Source organism: Lepus europaeus, chromosome 8 (assembly GCF_033115175.1).
Source record: "Lepus europaeus isolate LE1 chromosome 8, mLepTim1.pri, whole genome shotgun sequence".
NCBI lineage: Eukaryota > Metazoa > Chordata > Mammalia > Lagomorpha > Leporidae > Lepus > Lepus europaeus.
In genome coordinates this window covers 94,228,688-94,249,538 of record NC_084834.1, presented here as the reverse complement: position 1 = coordinate 94,249,538, position 20,851 = coordinate 94,228,688, and the positions used below count along the sequence as shown (strand labels likewise).

The 20,851-nt window shown below is 42.6% G+C and overlaps 1 protein-coding gene across 8 annotated transcripts in view; it reads right to left on the bottom strand.

Annotated features, from left to right (window-relative positions):
- Nucleotides 1–20,851, bottom strand: part of AFF1 (ALF transcription elongation factor 1) — a 189,981-nt gene that overhangs the window by 116,082 nt on the left and 53,048 nt on the right. Inside the window, exon 1 of one of the 8 annotated variants that reach the window (XM_062198547.1) lies at nt 14,907–15,006. The exons of 6 other annotated variants lie outside the window; for them this stretch is intronic. In XM_062198547.1, the coding sequence (XP_062054531.1) occupies nt 14,907–14,926 (20 nt within the window). In that variant the 5' untranslated portion in view covers nt 14,927–15,006. Of the gene's footprint in view, nt 1–14,906; nt 15,007–20,851 lie in introns of those variants that run through there. One more of the 8 variants, XM_062198552.1, reaches the window with a different exon arrangement.

The following is a 20,851-nucleotide window of genomic DNA, read 5'->3' as shown; positions in this document are numbered from 1 at the left end:
TTCATCAACTGTACCATGTTCCATTTTGTTTCAAACGTTGGACATTCTGGCACAAGTTAAGAAACATTCTGCTCCAGCCCAGGGCCTAACCTTCATCACATGACTTTCACTGCTGCTTCTGCAAAATATTTTCTGTGCCCTAGCCACTTTTTTTTTTTTTTTTTTTGGGTGGGGGGAGAAGAAAAGCAGTTAGCAGTGCATTAGAAACCATCCACATTTTTTTTCTTTTTACATTTCCAACAGCTATAGAATTCACTGATCTATGACCAACTAACCTATGAAAATATAGTTTAAAAAATCTTTTAGTTAAAATAAAAGCACAATTAAAAATGCTGTAAGTCTACACGTATGATCCTAACTTATTCCATTAAGGCAGTGTTTGGGCTTCACACTAGCATATACATATATGCACGTATGTGTGTATATATATTTTACATATATCTGCCTGTGTGACTAGAACATGTTGGGATTTTGTAGACTAGATTAGTTCAACAATGAACCCTATTAATAAATATGAACAAGTGAACCTCATGAACATGGTGTCCAGTGTAGCTCCCAGCACCAGCTTCACAAGGCAACATTAACAACCATTAACCCTAAGTGCCAGCATACAGACACCTCTGAACTACCTGAGCTTCCAACACAATGTGTAACATAACATTTTGTTTTAGTCATGATGAGCAGTGCTATTTTTGTCTATTAAAAATGTATTTTTAGCATGGCTCTCCTAAGAATAGCCGATCTGAAAGACTTATCTGTTCCTCTTCAAAGTTAAGACAAAATGACAGTCCCTCAAGTCGCAACAGCCTGAAAGGATCTCAATCTTTTCTATACAAGTTGACTAACCCACTTATCAAGCACACATAAAGAATGATTCATCTATGTGAAAGGACTGAATGTGCAAAGCAAAAGCTAAAAGTAAACCAAAAAATGTCTGACTGAATAAGCTGGTGAGATTAAGAAGTTTTTCTTCCATTTTAATTACAATTCACTTTATTACTGCTTTTGTTTTACTGTACAACCAAAGAGTTTAAAGAACCTAGATGACATCTATTACTGTCAAGGCAGAATGATGGATTAAAAGTCTGCCAGACAGCGAGACACTGTCTTCAGAACACTGTGACTGAGAAAATCCTCTTCTGCCAAAGCCCAGGTGTAAATCACTCAGAGAAAGACAATTTCACTTTTAGAGAGCTGTAACAATAATGCATTCACTTATGACAAGAGCTAATGACAATTTTCACTTCTTTCTAGAGAAACAGGCAAACAGGATTTCCGAAACGTCTCCAAGACAAATGAGTGGCGTCTGGCTAGTGATTCAAGAATCCCTGGCAATGTAATTTAGCCTTTTCCATTCCACTATAGTGTACAAAGAACATGATAATCCCTTTTAAAAATTTAATATTCTGGAAAACAGGATGAGGTTTTACAAATTTGTTAGCAAGTTAACATAGTAAAAGGTCTCTCTTTTTTTTTTTTTTTTTTTTACAAAACTCAAGTTCATCTGGAAAAATATGCATTAGAAAATATCCATGAGTATTCTGAAAGTTTGTTACAGAAGAATAAAGATCAGCTCAACCAGGTAATTAAATGCCTTATTAAGGTACAGAGTATTTGATGACAGTTCTTGAATACAGAGAACAGAATGGCTAGTTGAGGAGAGAGGGGGTGTCAATTAGAAGTGTTCTAGAAATCTCACTCCTTAAACCAAAATAAAATCATACGGATAAAAGATTTTAAAGACATATTTCTGTAAAAAACAAAATACCTTATACTCACGCATTATGCTAAAACTAACATGTGGGGTAGGCATTTGGTCAGCAGTTAGGCCACCAGCTAAATATCTATATCCCAGTATCGGAGGGCCAAAGTTTGAGTCCAGGCTCTGGTTCCAGATACCAGCTCAATTATTATGCATACCCTGAGAGACAGCAAATGATGACTCAAGTACTTTGTCCTCTGAACCCCATGTGTGAGACAAGAACTAAGTTCCATTCTCCTGGTCTCATGTGGTATGCATTTGGGAAAATAAATCAGCAGATGAAAGGCCTTTCACTCTCTTTCTCTCTCTCCTGCTCTCCTGCTCTCCCCCACTCTGCCTTACAAAATAAAATGAAAAATTAAAAAAACAATTGAGTCGTCTATTCATTAAAAGTACAGCACCAACATTTGCAAAGCAAAAAAAAAAAAAAAAACCTAATTAATTAATATGCTAAAAACAGAACCCATTGAGACTTTCATCTCATCCACAGCAACTCAAATGGACAAAAATAAGCACAAAGACAGGTCTAAACCCATATTGAAATACCTTCTTTTCATCTATTCATAAAGCATTTATAAATATAGTCATATATTATACCAAAAAAGGTTTACAACTAAATTCATTTACCCAAAAATAACTGTGAAACAGAGGTTCAAAGGAGAGGTGACAATAATGAGTGCAGGATCTAGAAGAATCCTGACATAAGCAAACAGAGCTGTATCACTCACAGATATGCAGGGCTGGCAGTTCCTGCAGAACTTTGTTATGATTGCACTTTCTTAAAGAAGCCTCAGAATCCCTTAAGAAAAAGGTAGGTACTTTAGCCATCTGCTCCTTCCTGAAATATCCAAGGTAGAAGGGTCTCTTTTTTCTATTTCTAAATACACAAGTATTCAAAGAACACTTGTACTGTGTTTTATATTTAATTATCCCAAGAGAAGCTCATTCCTAAACTTAGCTTATATACGTGATCTGTTTTAGGCAGAAATGGGGGGTTGTCCTTCACCCTAATTCCATAACGGTCCTTTGCAAGTACAAAAGGTTGTTTTGTAAATTAACCTTTATCTTTAATAGCTTAACTAAACGTCCTTCTTACTGCCTATATCGTCACTTCCTTAAGCCTATATTAACTGAGCTGGGACCTCTCTCGTTCTACCACATCCCTGATGGCTCACAAACTATGGAAGTGTCCCTGCAAATTTCTTTTCAACACTTGGTTTCTATGTTTATGTTCAGGGACAAATGAAGGCTAACTTTTGGAATCTAGAGTCTCTGTTTCTAAAATTCAAGCTATATTGCTAGGAAGCTCATTTGGCCTTCATTAAAAACAGAAAAGAAACTCCTACAAGATGGGCATTTCCTGACATCACATTCAGTCTGTTTAAATACAATCCTCCCCAACACCGCCATGTATGTCCAGGCACTTTCAGAAAGGACAATAAAGCTATTAGCTATTTACTTTTTTTTTTTTTTTAAGAGATGAAGGTTGGGGCCAGCATTATGGCATGGCAGATTAGGCTGCTGCCTGCAGAGCTGGCATCCCAAATGATTGGACCCCTGCACCCGTGAGGCCCAGATGAAACTCCTAGCTTCAGCCTGTCCAGCCTTGACCATTGTGGCCAGTTGGGGAGTGAACGAGCAGACAGAAGACGTTTCCCTCTACATATACCTCCCTCCCTCTATAACTGTGCCTTTCAAATAAATCTTTAAAAAGGAAGGAAGAAAGGAAGGGAGAGAGGGAGGGAAGGAGGGAGGGAGGGAAAAGAAAAAGAATAGAAATGAGGGTTTTAGGGAAATTTTTATTTATTTACTTTCTTAGGCTATATTTATTTATTTGAAAGTCAGAATTACATGGTGGGGGGAGGAGAGAGGGAGAAAGAGTCAGTTGACCTATTTTCCATCTGCTGGTTCACTCCTAGATAGCCACAATGGTCAAGGCTAGCCAGGCTGAAGCCAGGAGGCAGGAACTTCTTCCAGGTCTCCAACAAGGATGTTAGGGGCCCAGGTACTTAGGCCATCTTCCGCTGCTTTTCCCAAGCCAATAACAGAAAGCTGGACTGGAAATGGAGCAGCTAGGACAAGAACAGAGCCCATATGGGATGCCAGTGTCCCAGGCTGCAACATTACCTGCTAAGCCAAGGCTGGCCCAGACATAAAAATCCTAATGTGTAATTTTGTCTTTTCTCCACCTCAGCTCCCCTTCCTCAGAGGTCCTCCTGGCTGGTACCAAGTCTAATTTCCCAGTACCTCAATATTCCCTGCTACAGTAGCCAGTTTTTCTTGTCACAGTACTTACCCCAGTTTGCATTTGTTTTATTTGTCTGTTTGCTCATTTTTGTTAGTCTTTCTGACCAGAATATGAGTGGGGAAAGATTGTGTCTCTCTTAACTAGCTTTGAGTCCTGCACATTCCACACAGCGGTTGGCTCTTAGTGCCACCTGAGACCTACAATAAGGATAACTAATATTAAAGTACTATTAATGCACTCAAATTGGCCTCATTGCTAAAGCTGTTAATACTAATATAATCTTAGAAGCAGGTACATTAATATCCAAAAGCAGTAAACTCCAACAAACTGCCAAAGCACACAGAAGTACCCAAAGTCAAACAACACTGGAAGAAACACATAAAGACAGAAATGAACAGGACATCCTCTACTAGGGCCTCACAATTTTTAAATCCCTTTTTACAGAACAGTTAAGAAGAACTCTAAAGATGATTTGCTTTCACCACCATCAAACAAGAACTGAAAGGATACTTTCAGGGGCCGGAGCTGTGGTCCAGGTTAATCCTGTCTGTGGTGTCAGCAACCCATGTGGGCACCGGTTCTAGTCCTGGCTGCTCCTCTTTTCATCCAGCTCTCTGCTGTGGCCTGGAAAAGCAGTAGAGGATGGTCCAAGCATTTGGGCCCCTGCACAAACATGGGAGACCCGGAAGAAGGTCCTGGCGCATGGCTTCAGATAGGTCCAGCTCTGGCTGTTGCAGCCATTTGAGGAGTGAACCAGTGGATGGGAGACCTTTCTCTCTGTCTCTCCCTCTCATCTGTTAACTTTACCTCTCAAATAAAAAAATTTTTTTAAAAAAAGAGATACTTTCAGAGCATTAGATGAAATACTTTTGTTTGTGAAGCAGATCTATCTTTTCTTATAGGTCTCCTGGCAAGACCCAAATTTTAATGATAATTTCCAGAAGCTTCACTTAGATAATATATCTTTACTTGTAAGCCTCTAATGAATGAGAACAGCTCGTTTTTGAAATAAGAATTTCTACGGGCACTTTGTGATTGTAAAAATGAAGGGCTAACATTTTAAAAAATTTACATTTATGCTATTTTAGAGGCTTATGAGTTGTGAGTTAGGAGTGTTCTTTACTATTTTGACAACAACTAGCATGGATTGGTAAATTTTATTTTGTTTGCAACATTCCTTGACCTGAGTTTCTGCATCAGAAATTCCAACCTGGATGGGTTATGGCTAGCAGTTAAGAAATACACATTCCATATAGAGAGTGACTGGGTTCATGACTGCCTCTGGCTCCTGACTCCGGCATGTACAAATGCTGACCCAAAGGAGCCAGTAATGAAGACTGCAGTAATTGGCCCAGCCACCCACTTGGGAGACTTGGATTGAGTTTCTGGCTCCCAGCTTGGGCACTGGTGGGCATTTGGAAAGTGAACCTGTAAATGGGACCACTAGTGTATGGTTGCTCTCTCCATTCTCTCTGTCTCTCTCAAACAAACAAAAAAGTCCAGGCAGGGTGGGAACTTTGTCAAGCAGTGAAGATGCCACTTGGTTCGCATACACCTCACATTGGAACACCTGGTTCCACTTCTGATTCCCATTTCCTACCAGAGCATGCTCTGGGAGGTAGCAGATGTTGCATTAAGTACCTGGGTCCCTACCATCCATTTGGGAGACTGCAATTAGGTTTCAGCTTCCTGGCTTTACCCTGGCTCATCCCTGGCTGTTTTGGGCATTTGGGTGAACCATCTTTATCTCTCTGCCTTTCAAATAAAATGAAAATTAAAAAATTAAAGCCAATCAACCCAAGACTAACTATTAAGGATTTTCAACAATGAATTGTATTTTCATATCACAAATTTAAAATATACTATCTTCTAATAATGAAATGCAAAATTGATCAGACCTCAAAACCACTACCTTCATATTCTAAGAGGCAGTGAAAATAGCAGACAAGAAACTATCAGTTCAAATGTGGACCACGGTGGGCATACAGTTTGGGAAACAGTTTGACTACTCATAACCCTCAACTCCCAGAAAAACAAACAAACAAACAAACTGGAAGTAACTTGTCCACCACATCCTTACAATGGAACACCACTCATCAATTAAAAGGACACAACCATTGACCAGACAAGAACAATAAAAAATTACTCAAGTGAAGAAATTCAGATTCAAGAAACCACATTCCATCTATGATTCCACATATGTGAAATGCCCAGAAAAGGTAAGTTTACAGAGACAGAAAGTAGATTCATGACTGTATGGGGCTGGGAACAGAGATTGACTGTAAATGGGCACAAGGGATCTCATGGGATGGGATAAAATGTTCTGAACCTGATTTATGATGATAGTTGTACCCCTTAGTCAAATAAAATTCGCTGAGTTGTACTCTAAATAAGTGAATTTTACATTGTAATATTCCTCAATAATACTTGCTTTACAAAAAAAAAAGCTTGAACTGAGAAACACCTGTAGAATAAACTGTAAGGTGGGAAATAAAAGCTCAGGGTAATAGCGGCTGAACCTTGATCAAATCTACTCCTTTCCTGTCTTTCCAGGAAAGTCATTTACCAAGCTTTTACATCACTCTTTAACACATACTTGTGTGTGTGTGTGTGTGTGTTGTTGTTGTTGTTGTTTGCTGGCTTGCTTAAATTTGAAAGGCAGAGAGACAAAGAAAGATCTTCCATTCCCTAGTTCACATCACAAATGCCTGCAACAGCCAGGCCTGGGGCCAAGAACTCGATGCAGATCTCCCAAATGGGTGGTAGGACCCACGTATTTGGGCCATCACCTGCTGTCTCCCGGGGTGCACACTAGCAGGAAGCTGGAATCCAAAATGCAGCAGAGACCTGAACCCATTACTTGATATGGGATTCAGGTATCCTAACCAAAGGCTTAACCTGCCTCACCACAAAGCCCTCCTCAGAACCTGAACCTCATCTTTACATTAAAGCATTACACTGTTTTATTTTAATATTCTAATGATAGTCAATGTTACAGCCTAACGTTTTCCAGGTGGCACAAAGTTTGTGTCTACATAGTGTTTATATAAAAATGGAGTTTGTGGGGCTGGTGTTGTGGCAAAGTGGGTAAGGCTGCTGTCTGCAGTGCCAGCATCCCATTCGGGCAACGATTCGAGTCCTGGATGCTCCACTTCTAATCCAGCTCTCTGCTATGGCTTGGGAAAGCAGAAGAAGATGGCCCAAATGCTTGGGCCCTGCACCCATGTATGCAACATGGAAGAAGCTCCAGGCTCCTGGCTTTGGATCAGCTTAGCTCCGGCCTTGGCGGCCATCTGGAGAGTGAACCAGATGAAGGACCACACCCCCCCTCCCCTTTCTCTGCCTCTACCTCTACCTCTCTGTAACTCTGCCTTTCAAATAAATAAATAAATCTTTTTTTAAAATGGAGTTTGTATGGTCTAACTCTAGAGACTTAAAGGAGGAGGAGAGACAATAGGAAATAACAGGAAAACTTAATCCCTAGAAGTGCAATCACATTAAAATGTAAAACATAAAGTGACAGAGCTTTAGCTAACTTTGTACTAACATATCGTTTTAAACCAATTTTTAAAAACTTTTAAAACTCAGCATATATTAATAGTGAGATATTTTGTTTAAGGGAAAAACTTTTCAAAGTATCTTAACATTGAATTCGAATTTTATAAGTATTTTGGTAGCTGAAAACTACTAACTAGGCCACATTACCACATTACTTAGAAATGTCTAAGGTAAACACTCTGTTGACTGAGATACAAAAATAAGCAATGTCTACCAATCTGGATATTAACAGGTTTGCTAGCTTTGAATAAAACTATTACAAGGAGCTAATGTTATATCTCTTTCCATAAATTCCCCTCGAGTAAATCAGATACACCTGTATTTTTAAAGCAAGGAGAATGGGGGAGTAGAAACAATTTAACAAGTTATCCAGACACGCATTACAGGGAAAGTCACATGGTAACCTCAGGTATGGCTTGACCACAAAAACATATGTACCAAATCAAAATTTAATTACACTGAACGACACAGTTTGAGTTGTGCTTCATATTTTTTTGACTGCTTTGCTTTTGACAGGACAGTTTCCTGAAGGAAAGTTCCAAGAATTGAAAAGTTACAACACCCACATACCAGAGAGTGTTTCCTGAATTTTGTTACAGGAAGTGACATCTGCTATAATTTTAACATTTACTTCCTAGCAGGAATCACATTTAAAATTTCTTGTTGAACATTATTTGTTCAGAAGCAGTTCACCTAGGCAATGCCTGTTTTAAAAAAAAATTTTTTTTTTTCAGATTCACCAAGCTTTGAACAAAAGAAACCAATTCATTGCTGTAACCCTTTCCTAGGAATGAAAACCACTGACAGGAGATAAAATGGCATGTACATGGTGGAGAGTGGTACTACAGGGTTTGGGGAGGGAGCCCACAGGACACAGGAAAGACTCCACTTTATTGCCAGGTCTTTGAGAAGAGCAATTCTTGGAAATGAGGTACACGATCACTTCTTGGTACCTTTATTTTTGAATTACAGGTACATCCAGGCATTTCAACTGATAGTTTTTAACAGAAGAACAACTTTATGGAGGTAGATATCTAGGAGCCTCCGGTTGTCTCAACAGGAGTACGGGAAGTGTGTGTATATACATGTATGAGTGTATATATTAGATCAAAACACTGCAGGGTTGACTTGCCCACACACCCTTTTCCGCAGAAGGTACGTGGGTCCTGGCTTCAAGTCAGAAAGGTTCCACCCAGCCTACACCCAGACCTGTCCAATGAGAATCTTGAGAGGTAGAGAGATACGTTAACAAGTACCCACGGCTATTCTTGAACCTAGTATGATCACATAATTACTAAAATACTAGTTTACTTTCATTTGTGTAACTGCCAGTCTAGCAGGAAACAACACTGAAAATAAAGGTAAGATCCTGTGGGTATAATAGAGGCAGGTAATTAACTATAAGAGTCACAGCCTACCTAGAGGTCTCCAAGCATTCATCTCAGGAGCCTTTATGGCAGAAAGCAATTCTTGATCCATTTAGTCTTCCTGTGGGTTGAAAATACAATGCCTAGGGGCCAGAGTTGTGACGCAGTGAGCTAAGCTGCTGCCTGCAACACCTGCTTATGGGAGCACTGGTTTGAGTCCTGGCTGCTCTGCTTCCCATCCAACTCCCTGTTAATGCACTTAGGATGGTAGTGGAAGAGGCCCAAATTCTTGGTCTCCTGCCATCCACATGGGAGACCCGGATGCAATTCCAGACTCCTGGCTTCAGCCTGGACTGGCTGTGGCTGTTTCAGTCACTTGGGGAACAGTCCCGCAGATGAAAGGTATCTTTCTGTAACTCTGACCTTAAGTAAATAATTTTTTTTAAAAAAAGAAAATACCCAGTTTCACAATTTATGTGTCAACATAAGACAATGCCACCATCAGAATTTCCTTATAATCCATTCAACCTGACACCAAATGACTAACTTAAGAATTTAATAAGAGTTTAATATGGCCAAATTGAAAAACAAAGTCAACAGGGGTGGGCACTGGACCCAGCAGTTAAGACATCACTTAGAATGCCTGCATCCCATATTGGAGTGCCCAGGGTTGCAGTCTTGAGTAGGCTCCCAATTCCAGCTTCCTGCTAATGCACACCTCGAAAGGCAGCAGGTCATGGGTCAAGTAACTGGGTCTCTGCCACCCACGTAGGAGACTTGGATTAAGTATTGGACTTCTGGTTTCAGCTTGGCTTAGCCCTGTGTGTTTTGGGCATTTGAGGAGGGGAGGAATAGAAGATAGGAGATTTTGAATACTCTTTCAAATAAAATAAAAACAAACAAAACCAAACCCAAAAGAACCAATTAACCAAAGCCAGAAAATAAGAGATCCTCAGTGCAGCAAGGCTGCTGCTTCTGTGACCCATCAACTGAAGTGTTAACTCACTATGGACAGACAGGAAAAGGGAGGAGTTTGCACAGAGAAAGAATTCCCAACACTGATCACTGCCTGCGGGACACATAAAGTCAGCACCTGACTGCTCTGCAAGTTAATCTTTACTTTTGGTTCCCCAGGGCATTAACCCCCAAGGCTATATCTTATTTTTCTCCTGAGGTTTCACTCTAAATGTCATGTAGTATATTTGAGGACCATACTGTGCATTCTACCTTTTGTATTTTGGGCAAATAGAATTAACAACACAAAGAATTTAAAATACCATTTCAGTTACCCTCCAAATTTTTCTCACTTGAGTATGCATGTAAAAGGGGTAGAAAATGATAGGTAATCATTTAACCTGGGAATAAGTTATGAGTATCAGCAGAGTATAACTGAGCCAGAACAGAAGTAACAGCCAAGCCCACAACATGCTTATATTTCTACAAGAAATGCATCCCAGAGGCTCTGTCTTATAGATGCAAACTACATTTCCACTCTATCTCTAATACAGAATTAAAATGTTTATTTGTCCAAATTGGAAAAGAAATGGAAGAGCTTCCTAACAGAGAGCTACACTAACATAATTAGAAGGAACCTAGTCCTATGTTACACCTCAAAGGAGTAGTGAAGGTAATCCACTTTACAATTCCTGTTTAATAGTCATTATGTAATAGGAACATAGATCTGGATGCTCAAAATAAGTAAATGAACAGGACCAAGATGACAGATTTCTCTACCATCCAGGATTAGATGGTATTTTTCATTCTTGAATATATAAATTATCTTTTCAAAAGAATATAAGTCTAGCTATTGACTGTTCTCATGGCATGGTATAGAATCTCTGGCGATAACTTGTATGAATTTTGCCAAACCATAAACCAGATGACTCAAAGAAAAATGACTCATTGCTCCTTCATTCTTTATCATGGAAGACGCTCCAGACTGTGAGTCAGGAGGCTCAGCTGGGCTCTCAGGAAGAACAAGAAAGAAATCACTTAGGAGACCTGTTTGTGTTTCTCTTCTGTCAAGGACACTGTTTACATGGGTGTCATAAGGGAAAAAATTAGGACATTCAGTGGTCAAAATACTGCATTAAATTATTTCCCTCTCCCAATCTCTTCCTTGAGCTGCAAGTTACAAAATACTGCAGCTTTCTTCTTTCATATTGGCTCGTATTTAAGCTGCACTGCTTAGAATTCAAGAATTTTTCTTCCAAGGTCATCAGTAGCTCATAAATCAGAAGTGGGGGCACAGAGTTGGGCCAAGTTGGTTCTGTATCAGTTTAAGAGCACTCTTTTTTATAATGGAAAACTTTCCCTCCTCAGAGATCCACCAAAATCCAGTTCCATATTAATCTTGGGAACAATCTGACTTTGCTTCTTTACTGATTTTTTTAAAACCTCATTAACATTATAACATTAATCAAACTGCAAAGTAAAAACTGTAGGAGAGTGAACCATGGCTAACGTCCTTTTGCAGTTTGTCTATAATTGCTTTTTTGGGGGTTGGATGAGGTGGGGTGGGGGAGAAGGGTTTGCTGCCACCAGTTGTAACTCTACCGAAAAGCAAGTTCAACCTCCCTCAGTCCCACCAACACCCCGCCCCCACCAGGGCCAGGCTGGGCCAAGTCTTCTCAGGTAGCACAAGATGCTTTTAAAAACTGGTTAATCCCTGATGGTAGCTGAAGGTATGCATGTATTCCTTTACAGGACACTGGGGACTGCTTCAGTGAGGGGGCTGGCAGACCGGGACCCAAACAAAGCCCTCCTTTCTTTTTATTCTATCCATCAGCATCACTCTTCAGTATAAAGCAAGCTCATCTGAATAGGAAAAAACAGCTTACTTCTCAAAAAGAAGGAATGCCCATTTTTTTTAAAGGAATAGATCATAATCAATGTGACAAAAATTTTTAACATTTATTTAAAACGCAGAGTTACAGTGAAGGGGAAACAAAGAGCAGCAGGGACTAGAACTGCTGGGTCATCATCAGTAACCATTTCACATGAAAGGAAACAAGTTTGTTACAATTCCCACAAGGAAGCAGATTCAATGTATTGACTATGCTTGGGGTTCCAAAAAAAGCACACACTCAGAGCCTAGGCATGGTACACTGCTGCTGCAACTGATGTTGCCTTTTCAAGTGACTGTATCTTCTCAAAAAACCAATACTGTTTTCAAAATACTGACCCCTTTAAAAGACAATTCACACTGTGAAATCAACTACAAAAACAAAACTGACTTCCTACTTTGAAACTCTGAAATCAGGTACAGGAACAAATAACTCCAACTTACAAAATCTCACAAGAAATACTTAGCTAATCCCTCTGTCATTCAAACTGCTTCTAGTTTATGTGGAAGATACTTAAGAAGAGGGAGAAACAATTATCTAGCCTTATGGAGCTGATTATAGAGAATAGCACAGACTACACTTGCCTACTCACATGAAAAATTACTCATATATCATTCATCAATACATAATCAAGAATGACATTACATCATAGCAATGCCAAGTAATGAGAGAAAAGTGCTTTTGGTTGGTCTTGGAATTTCTATAGTCTGCACAATTCAGTTTCATGTAAGTTCCCTTCCACCTCTGCTACTAAAAAAAAAAAAATCAAATTAACAATGCATAAGAATCTGCTGTGATCAAGCACTGAGCTATGAATTTGTAAGCCCAATGAGTCCAACAATCTAAATTGTCTAAATAATGTGTGTGGCAAATGGCCAAGATGTTAAAACACAAGTAAGTTCCCGTTTCTCTAAGCATTACTCAGAGCAAATTGGCCCAATTTTGGGGTGTTCCTGAAATCCAAAAGTATCTTGAATCTTCTCCACACAAAGCCTATGTTCCGAAGGAGCATGAACACATCCTTGCATAACTGGACGGAGTGGACATTTACAACATGAGAAATACTCCCAACATGCCGGCTAAGAAGCAGACACAACGCTAGCCTGTTGGCTTTGTTCCTGGTTCAGGCCACGTCCGAAGGACTGGTGCAGGAATAGAGGATCAGGAATATGTGCAGCTCCTGCCCGCCCCCTCCCCCCTTAAATCTACAAAAGTTGGGCAGTGTACATTGCTATTTTAACTGCTGGCAAGTTGGACCACCACAGTGATAACTCAGATTAGTTCATCTTGGTGCAAAGCAATTGCAGCAGAAATGGCTGTGCAGCTCCCTTTGAACTCCTCAGCTCAGCATTAAAGAGGCCGCGTGTATGCAAGAAAGCGCTGCAAAACAGCTCTGAGGCAGCCTTGCTCCACCTGTGTGACCTCTGGCAAGAAGCAGCCTGCCTGGGCCTCAGTTTCCTACCCTACCAAGTGCAAATAATAAAATGCTTGTGTGAGTGACGGACAAAAGTTAAAGAGGTAATCCAATGACACCTGCTTAACATTGTGCCTGGCATACAGCAGTGTCCAATTAATTAGCCGTTATCTCACTATATTTTTATCATTAGTCTGAGGGCGCCGGCATTGGAATCGTTCACACCTGGGTTCAAATCGCAGCACTGGATCTGCATTACTAACCCATCAGAGGGCGATCACATAATTTTTTAGTTCAAGTTATCTTAATCTAAGGTTCTGGCCATAGAACCTTATGGCGATTCGATGGATAATGTTTTAAATACACAATGTTTTCAAATGTTGTCAGAATATTTTAAAATACTTTATGTAAAATACAGAAAATACAAAGGAAAAATTAGATATTTATAATATTTAAAAGACAATCTGATGCTACAAAAAATTGATGCTACAGTGCTATTTTTTCTTTATCACCCAATTAAAATAAGATACAGCAGCGCCTTTATTTCAGAGGTGCTGGGTGTTAGAGGTAGTTTAAGAGATCTGCAAGAACTGTAACAAGATGATGAAAACCTGTGGTTTCTGTTTCTGACAACATTACACGTCCTGGTCCTAGAGTTTTTGTCTCCATTCCTACTAAAACAAACACTAAATGTCAGAAGCCGGCAAAAAGAAAGCTGCTGTTCGCTAGTTCCTCACCCAGGTTTTCCTACTACTTATCCCGGGGTTAAGAGCCCCTTACTTAGAGCAGGGAAAAGGACGCACAGCATAATCCACCGGGTTGAGAGGATTACATAGAAAAGCCAGGTAGCACACAGGAGCGTCTCCGTCGAGTAGCTCTTCCTAGAAAGTTCTATTTCTTAAGGAAATGCTTCACGGTCTCACCCAACCCAAGCTAGTCTCCGCGTCTTTCGATCCATTACTCGGCTAGGACATCCCTAATCACTTTCCTCCATCAGATCAGCAGCTCCTAGAATCCGATTCTTTTACATCCGTGAGGCCAAAACTGCTATCCGGCAGAACTGACAGCTTCAAAACCAGGAGTCTCTGCCTCCGGAGCTTCGCCGGGCACCACCCGCAGTGCTCACTCCGGCGAAACCGCCCTGGTCGGCGGGCACCAAGCACGGCCGCTCCGGCCCGGACCCCGGGGCTCAGGCTGCCGCAGCTGCAGCTCCGTTCGCTCGGCCTCGCCGACTCCGCGCATTCCCGGCCCTCGCCGACTCAGCACGCGCCGCTTTCCGTGCAAGCGTGCACCGCAGCACCAATCTCTCCCCAGCCTTCCTCCCTCACTCACCAGGCTCATGCTCGCTCGCCCACCCGCAGGCGAGAACGACGTCTTCACACGAATTGCATTTCGCGAAAATGCCGCTCGAGTCAGCGGCTAGAGAGCCCCCCGTGGAAATGCAAGCAAAGGCGGACGGGCGAAGTCGACTTCACCTCCCGGGAGGGAACGGTTAACTTTTGGAAGAGGGAGCCCGCCTCCGCGGTGCAGACCCTGCGTGGTGCGTGCTCCGGTTTGCCGTCTGACACTCGGTCACGAGCCACGGCTCCGGGAACGCAGACAGCGCAGCGACAAAGCTGCTTCCTGCCCTCCCCCGCAACCTTCGATGCCCCCCCCCCCCGCCCCGCCGCCACCAACCCGCTCACCAAGTTTCCCTCGGCGCCTGCCTTACCTGGACTGCGCTGCCATCATTCACTTGGCAGAGCCCACGGTCCTCTGCCCATGAGCGCCTTCACCCCGCGGGCCGTGCAGCCAGCGCCGCGCTCACCATTGGCCGGGGCCGGGCGGGGCCGGGAGGAGCCGGGCGGGGCCGGGCGGGGCCCCGGGCGCGACTCCCCGAGGCTCCGGGACTACCTGCTCCCGAGCCCCGGGCGTCCTCCGCTCGGCCTCGGGCTCCGACCGTATTGGCTCCCGCTAATCCTGATGGACATCCGGGCACTGGGGCCTCCGCAAGCGGACTCCACTCCAGAGGAGCCCGGGGAACGCCGGAGTCAGGATTTGCGGCGGGTAGGGACCCTCAGGGCGATTTCCGAAAAGCGAAGGCACAAGGGCCCCACGCTCAACCCCAGCGGACACACGATGCCCGTGGAGCCCGAGCCCGACTCCGGCGGACGACGAGAGAACCAGGAAATCGCCTCTCGGCTCCCTCCAACTTGCCCGAGGTCGCCGCAATACCCCCTGTCCAGAAAGTTCTGATGGTACGGCCCGCCTCCTTAAAAGGGCAGGGCACTCGGCCCGCAGAGCCGGGGGCGAGGAGAGGGCCGGGCCGGGGCCCCGAACCCGAGCGCCGACGCTGCCCCGCGCGTCCCCGGCCGCGCCCCGCCTGCGGGCTCCTGGCTGACACGCCCTGGCCAGGTTTTAACAGTGTACACACACACCCCCCGCCGGAACAAACCGTACCCGGCCGCTCGGCACGCCAGCCCCGAGGTGACTATTTGTGGACCGGCGGTGCGCCGAGGGGCCGAGGGCGACAGAACCGCATAAGTAAACAGCAAACGGCGTTCGCTGCTTCGGATCCTTCCAAGGCTTGCTATCAGGAGATGGGCAACCAACCCGTTATTTCTTTTGCTCGGCTTTTAGTTTAGACTTCACTACAGTGAGGCTACCAGTTACAAAACGCCCTCCACGCCTTTTTCTTAATCACGAGGATTACAAAGGAAACAGTAACTCCTTGTGGTCTTGAAGTAATTAAAGGGATAGACCAAAAAAAAAAAAAAAAAAAAAAAAACACCGGAGGGTGCAAACCAACAATGTAAGCCCTGTGGGAAGTACAAACGGAACGGCATCCCAGTCGGGGGACCAGGGGAAGCCTTTACGCCGAGCCTGCAGAGGAACGGGAGGTGCGGGGAGGCAGCAGGAGCGGGAATCTCCGTAGAAGAATGCTAACAAGAAGGCCAGAGCACTGCCCCATGACGCTGCCCATCTCACAAGAGGACAGCCCACCCCGTGTGACTTCGAAGTCACGGGCTACAGAAACGCTGACTTCTGGCACTGCAGCGACGATGCTGTGAGGGTGGCCCCGTGCACTTCCAGCAGGGGTTCTCAAAAGGTGGCTTCGGGATTCCTGGGAGTCCCCAAGACCTTCTCAGAGGTCCCAGCTATTTTTAGCTTGACACGAAGACACGATTTGTCTTTTCACTGTGCTGACATTAGCACTTCTGGTGCAAAAGCAAGTGTGGGGAAACTGCTGGCGCCTCAGCATACTCACAGCCGTGGCAGCAAATGAAAGCAGTCGCCACCGCCACACGTTAGCAGCTTAAAAGCCAAAAAGCCAGCTTCCTTTGCAATGTGTGCTTAACGGAGCAGGGAGTCAGAATTACAACTTTCATGAAATCTTGCGCCTGGAGCCCGGGGCTTCTAGATACTTGCTAGAAACGGGCAGTCCACAGGAAGCACTGTGCTGTGCCAAAGTACAAGGCTGTCTAGAAGAAAACACTGGTGTGACTGAGCAGCAGGCTGAGCTGGACAGTTTTGGCTTTTTTTTTTTCCAGGGACAACCATTTTTACTTGAAAGAACAACTCACAAACTGCCTTATTCTGCCTTGTATATTTGGCAGTCATTTTCTCCAACACGAAGAAAGGGAGAGTGCTTCTTCAAGAAAACCACCAACACTATTTGCTGCCAATGAAATATTTGAGCTTTCAAGCATTCTGTGAACCTGACAACTGCCCAATGAGCCAAGCCTCCCCTGACGAGATCAAACTGAAGATGATGGGTGTGATAGTAGATGGATCTGTTCAATTTCCTTACCAAGTTTCCAAATGACCAATGTATGACGGTACAAAATTGTGAATGGGTACAATATACAATTAAAAGCGCAAGTTGGGCCAATGGATTTTAATGTATCGAATTTTAAAAATAATAAAATTCATTTCAGATTCCACAATGCAAGTAACCTTTACAAAACTACAACTCGTGGAGTTTGGGTGTAAAGAAGCACTAAAATACTCTTACCTGAGCAGGTGTTTGGCCTAATGGTCGGGACACCCCCACCCACATCAGAATGCCTCGTTTTAACACCATGTCTGACTCCTAACTCTAGCTTCCTAGTAATGTAGACTTTGAGATGTAGGGGTAAAGTCTTAAGTGACTGATATTTTAAATACACTCAGCTTTCCAAGCCATAAATTCTTCACCTATGGATTCAACCAAACTCAGAAAATATTGAGAAAAAAAGTTGCATCTGTACTGAACAGTTTTTCTAGACACTGTTCTCTAAACAATGTGGTATAACAACTATTTACAAGCATTTTCTTTGAATTACTATTGGATATCCTCTAAGATATGATATAAAGGATGCCTGTGGTGGCCAGTGCTGTGGCTTAGTGGGTAAAGCTGGTGTTGTGGCATAGCAGGTAAAGCTGCCAACTACAGTGCTGGCATCCTGTATGGGTGCCAGTTCAAGTCCTGGCTGCTCTACTTCTGATCCAGCTCCCTGTAATGACTTTGGAAAGCAGCAGAAGATGGTCCACATCTATAGGTTCCTGCACTCACATGGGAGACCAGAAAGAATCTCCTAGTTCCTGATCTGGGACCAGCCCAGCTCTGGCCGTTGTGGCCATTTGGGGAGTGAACCAACAGATGGAAGATCTCTCTCTCTCTCTCTCTCTCTCTCCCCCTGACCTTTGTAACTCTGCCTTTCAAATAAATACATCTTTAAAAAAAAAAAACAAAAAAGGCCATTGATGTTATATACAAATCTGAGACAGAGAGAGAGGTCTTCCAACCACTGGTTCATTCCTCAAATGTCTAGAGCAAATGGGGTGAGCCAGGCAGAAGCCAGGAGCTACCATGTGGGTGGCAGGGGCCCAGGGACTTGAGCCATCTTCTGCTACTTTCCCAGGTGCATCCGCAGGGTGCTAGAACACAAGTGGAGTGAGTGGTCAGGACTCAAACCAGCACCCCTATGGAATGCAGGCACTGCAGGCAGTGACTTAACCCACTGCACCACAGCACGAGACCCTCACCATATTTTTATGTTAAGGTCTCTCTCTCTCTCTTCTTTCTCTCTCTCTCCCTCCCTCCCTCCCTCTCTCTCTCCCTCTCTCCCTCCCCCCCTCAACTCTCCACACTCATGTCTGTTATTCAAAGTAATATTATTCCATTATAGATATTCCCATATAACCTCTTAGCACTTAGTTCTGGCAAAATGTGGACAGATCACTGGGAGCAGGTATTAAAACCAGATTCTAAAAGTACTTAGAATCTGCATAGGAAGGTCCCAGGGAAATGCCTTTCAACTAATTCTCTGGGTAACACTGTGATCTACTTATATCGGAGAGACACTTATCTAGATCATGCATATTTAGAAAATAATATCAAAAGCTTTTTGATTCCGTATTGGTTTGTAATCCTTCAATCATTTTAAAGAATATAATTGGCTAGCACTTATTTTCTTTCATGTACCAGACAATAAAATACCATTGATATACATATTCTTCTGCTACAGTGCAATGAGAGAAAGTATAAATTCAGGAGCCAGAGTCCTAGCACAGTGAGTTAAGCCACCATTCATGACAAGGCATCCTAGATGAGTACTGCTTGTAGTTCCATATGCGCCACTTCAGCTCCAACTCCCTGTTAATGTGCCTGGGAAAGCATCAGAAGATGGCCCAAGTACTTAGACGCCTGCCATCCACAAGTGAGACCTGGATGGAGTTTCAGGCTCCTGGCTTCCATCTGGCCCAGCCCCAACTATCCTGGTCATTTGGGGACTGAATGAGTGGGTGGAAGATCTCTGTCCTCTCCCTTCCTCTCTGTAACTGCTTTTCAAAAAAATAAGTACAATCTTGAACTATCAATTTGTTGTGTCCATACTCTCAAAAAAAAAAAAAAAAAAGTATAAATGCAAGCAAGTCTACTCCCAAGAATATATATATATATTTTTTTTTTGGTATTTTCCCCATCTTTCCTGCTCTTTTTTATCTGTAACATCTGGGATCTTTTATACTGTAAACATTGGTATCACATATAAAAGTAAACTGAAAAAGATTTTGTAATACAAGAGCACTTTAAAAAGTTTGTGGGGCAAATGAGTTTAGCTATTCATTTTCAAATATAGAATTTTTGAAACCCATACATGTTTTCATAATATGCATTTACACAAAATTATGATGTACTCTCATAGCATTTGCTATAAAATTTCCATTGCCTTGGGTTAAAAATGTAACATATGTGATATTAAAAATCAGATTTCCCTCTGTGAACTGTGTTAATTTTTCTGACATTATTTAAATATGAGGAAATAAAAAAATACAGTAAATACTTACCCAAAGAGAGACATGGCAGAAACACCAGATTAGAATTACACCTGAGATTCCCTAGGCTCTCAAACTGGATTGTAATGTTAATTAGGAGGGGTAATTTGAAACAGAAGTGGGGCTACACTAGATTAGTAACAGATCTAAAAATACTTTGGGGAAGTACGAGAGAAATTATTCTCGAGTTGGACACTGACTATGGATGAAGAAGTATTGCTTGTGTTCTTTTCCAAGTATGTCTGGAAACACCCTAGTAACTGATGCACAGTTTTGTTCAGCAGTGACACTGGAGAAAAAAAGGCTTATCTTCCTATTTTAGGAGCACACCATTCTTAGGGTACAGGCCCACACATACAACATGTCATGTGTTCAAGACTCTCGAAGCTTGCCCTGGTAGTACCTAGGACTCTGTAGCCACCAGGTCACCACCCTGGCTGAGTCTACCCAACCCAACGTACTTTACAAATAAGGAGTGGAATCACACTGCCCACTGAAAAATGTAGAGCTGTCTTGGTAATTGCCCACCCTGGTGAAGAATTTCTCAGAGCTCCTGCATGCCAGCAACCCATCATCTATATAACAATAACAGGTCTCCTGGTGCAGGGAGACTATGCCAATCAGTTCTACAATTCTTACATTCATTAATCCTACATTGGCCAAGTGTGCTAAAACCAAAAAAAGCAATTTGGCAAACAGTGACTTTACAAAGTGAGTGGGGCAGATTATTTTACTATCTAAAGTGGGTTCTTGAATCACAGGAGTGCCTTTTTATTACCACTTTAATGACCTTTATAAATGATACTTGCACACATGTAAGAGCAAGTTATATGTAACACACCTTAAATATAACCACAAATGTTCACCAGATCATGCTTATCCAAGAGGAAAAACAGAATAATTTCTCATCTGCTCATTTGGCAAAGTATAGACAGATCTAATACATTGTTTAGTTTCAAAATTTACTGTAACTTAAAAGGTAGGCAGCAAAATCTAACATATCATTATTTAAATCTGTTTGCTTTTTGAGAACCCAAGGAGAACTCAATGGATGCACTTGTACCACAATACCTGTCATTCAAGGATGCTACTGTATATGCTATTTTTGGTCTAAAAGTTACACAGAAAGTCACATCTCCAGAACTGCTAGTTCATTTCAATGGAATGTTGCTTAATGAAGATACTCCAAAGCTCACTTTGCCAAAAGAAGGGGTACTCAGGATTGCCACTGGAAAGTCTCAAATCACCAGAAGCACACCATTTCCACTACACTCCCAGGCACATCAGCAGGGAGCTAGATAGGAAGTGGAGCAGCCAGCACTCATGTAGAATGCTGGCACTGCAGGCAGAAGCTTAACC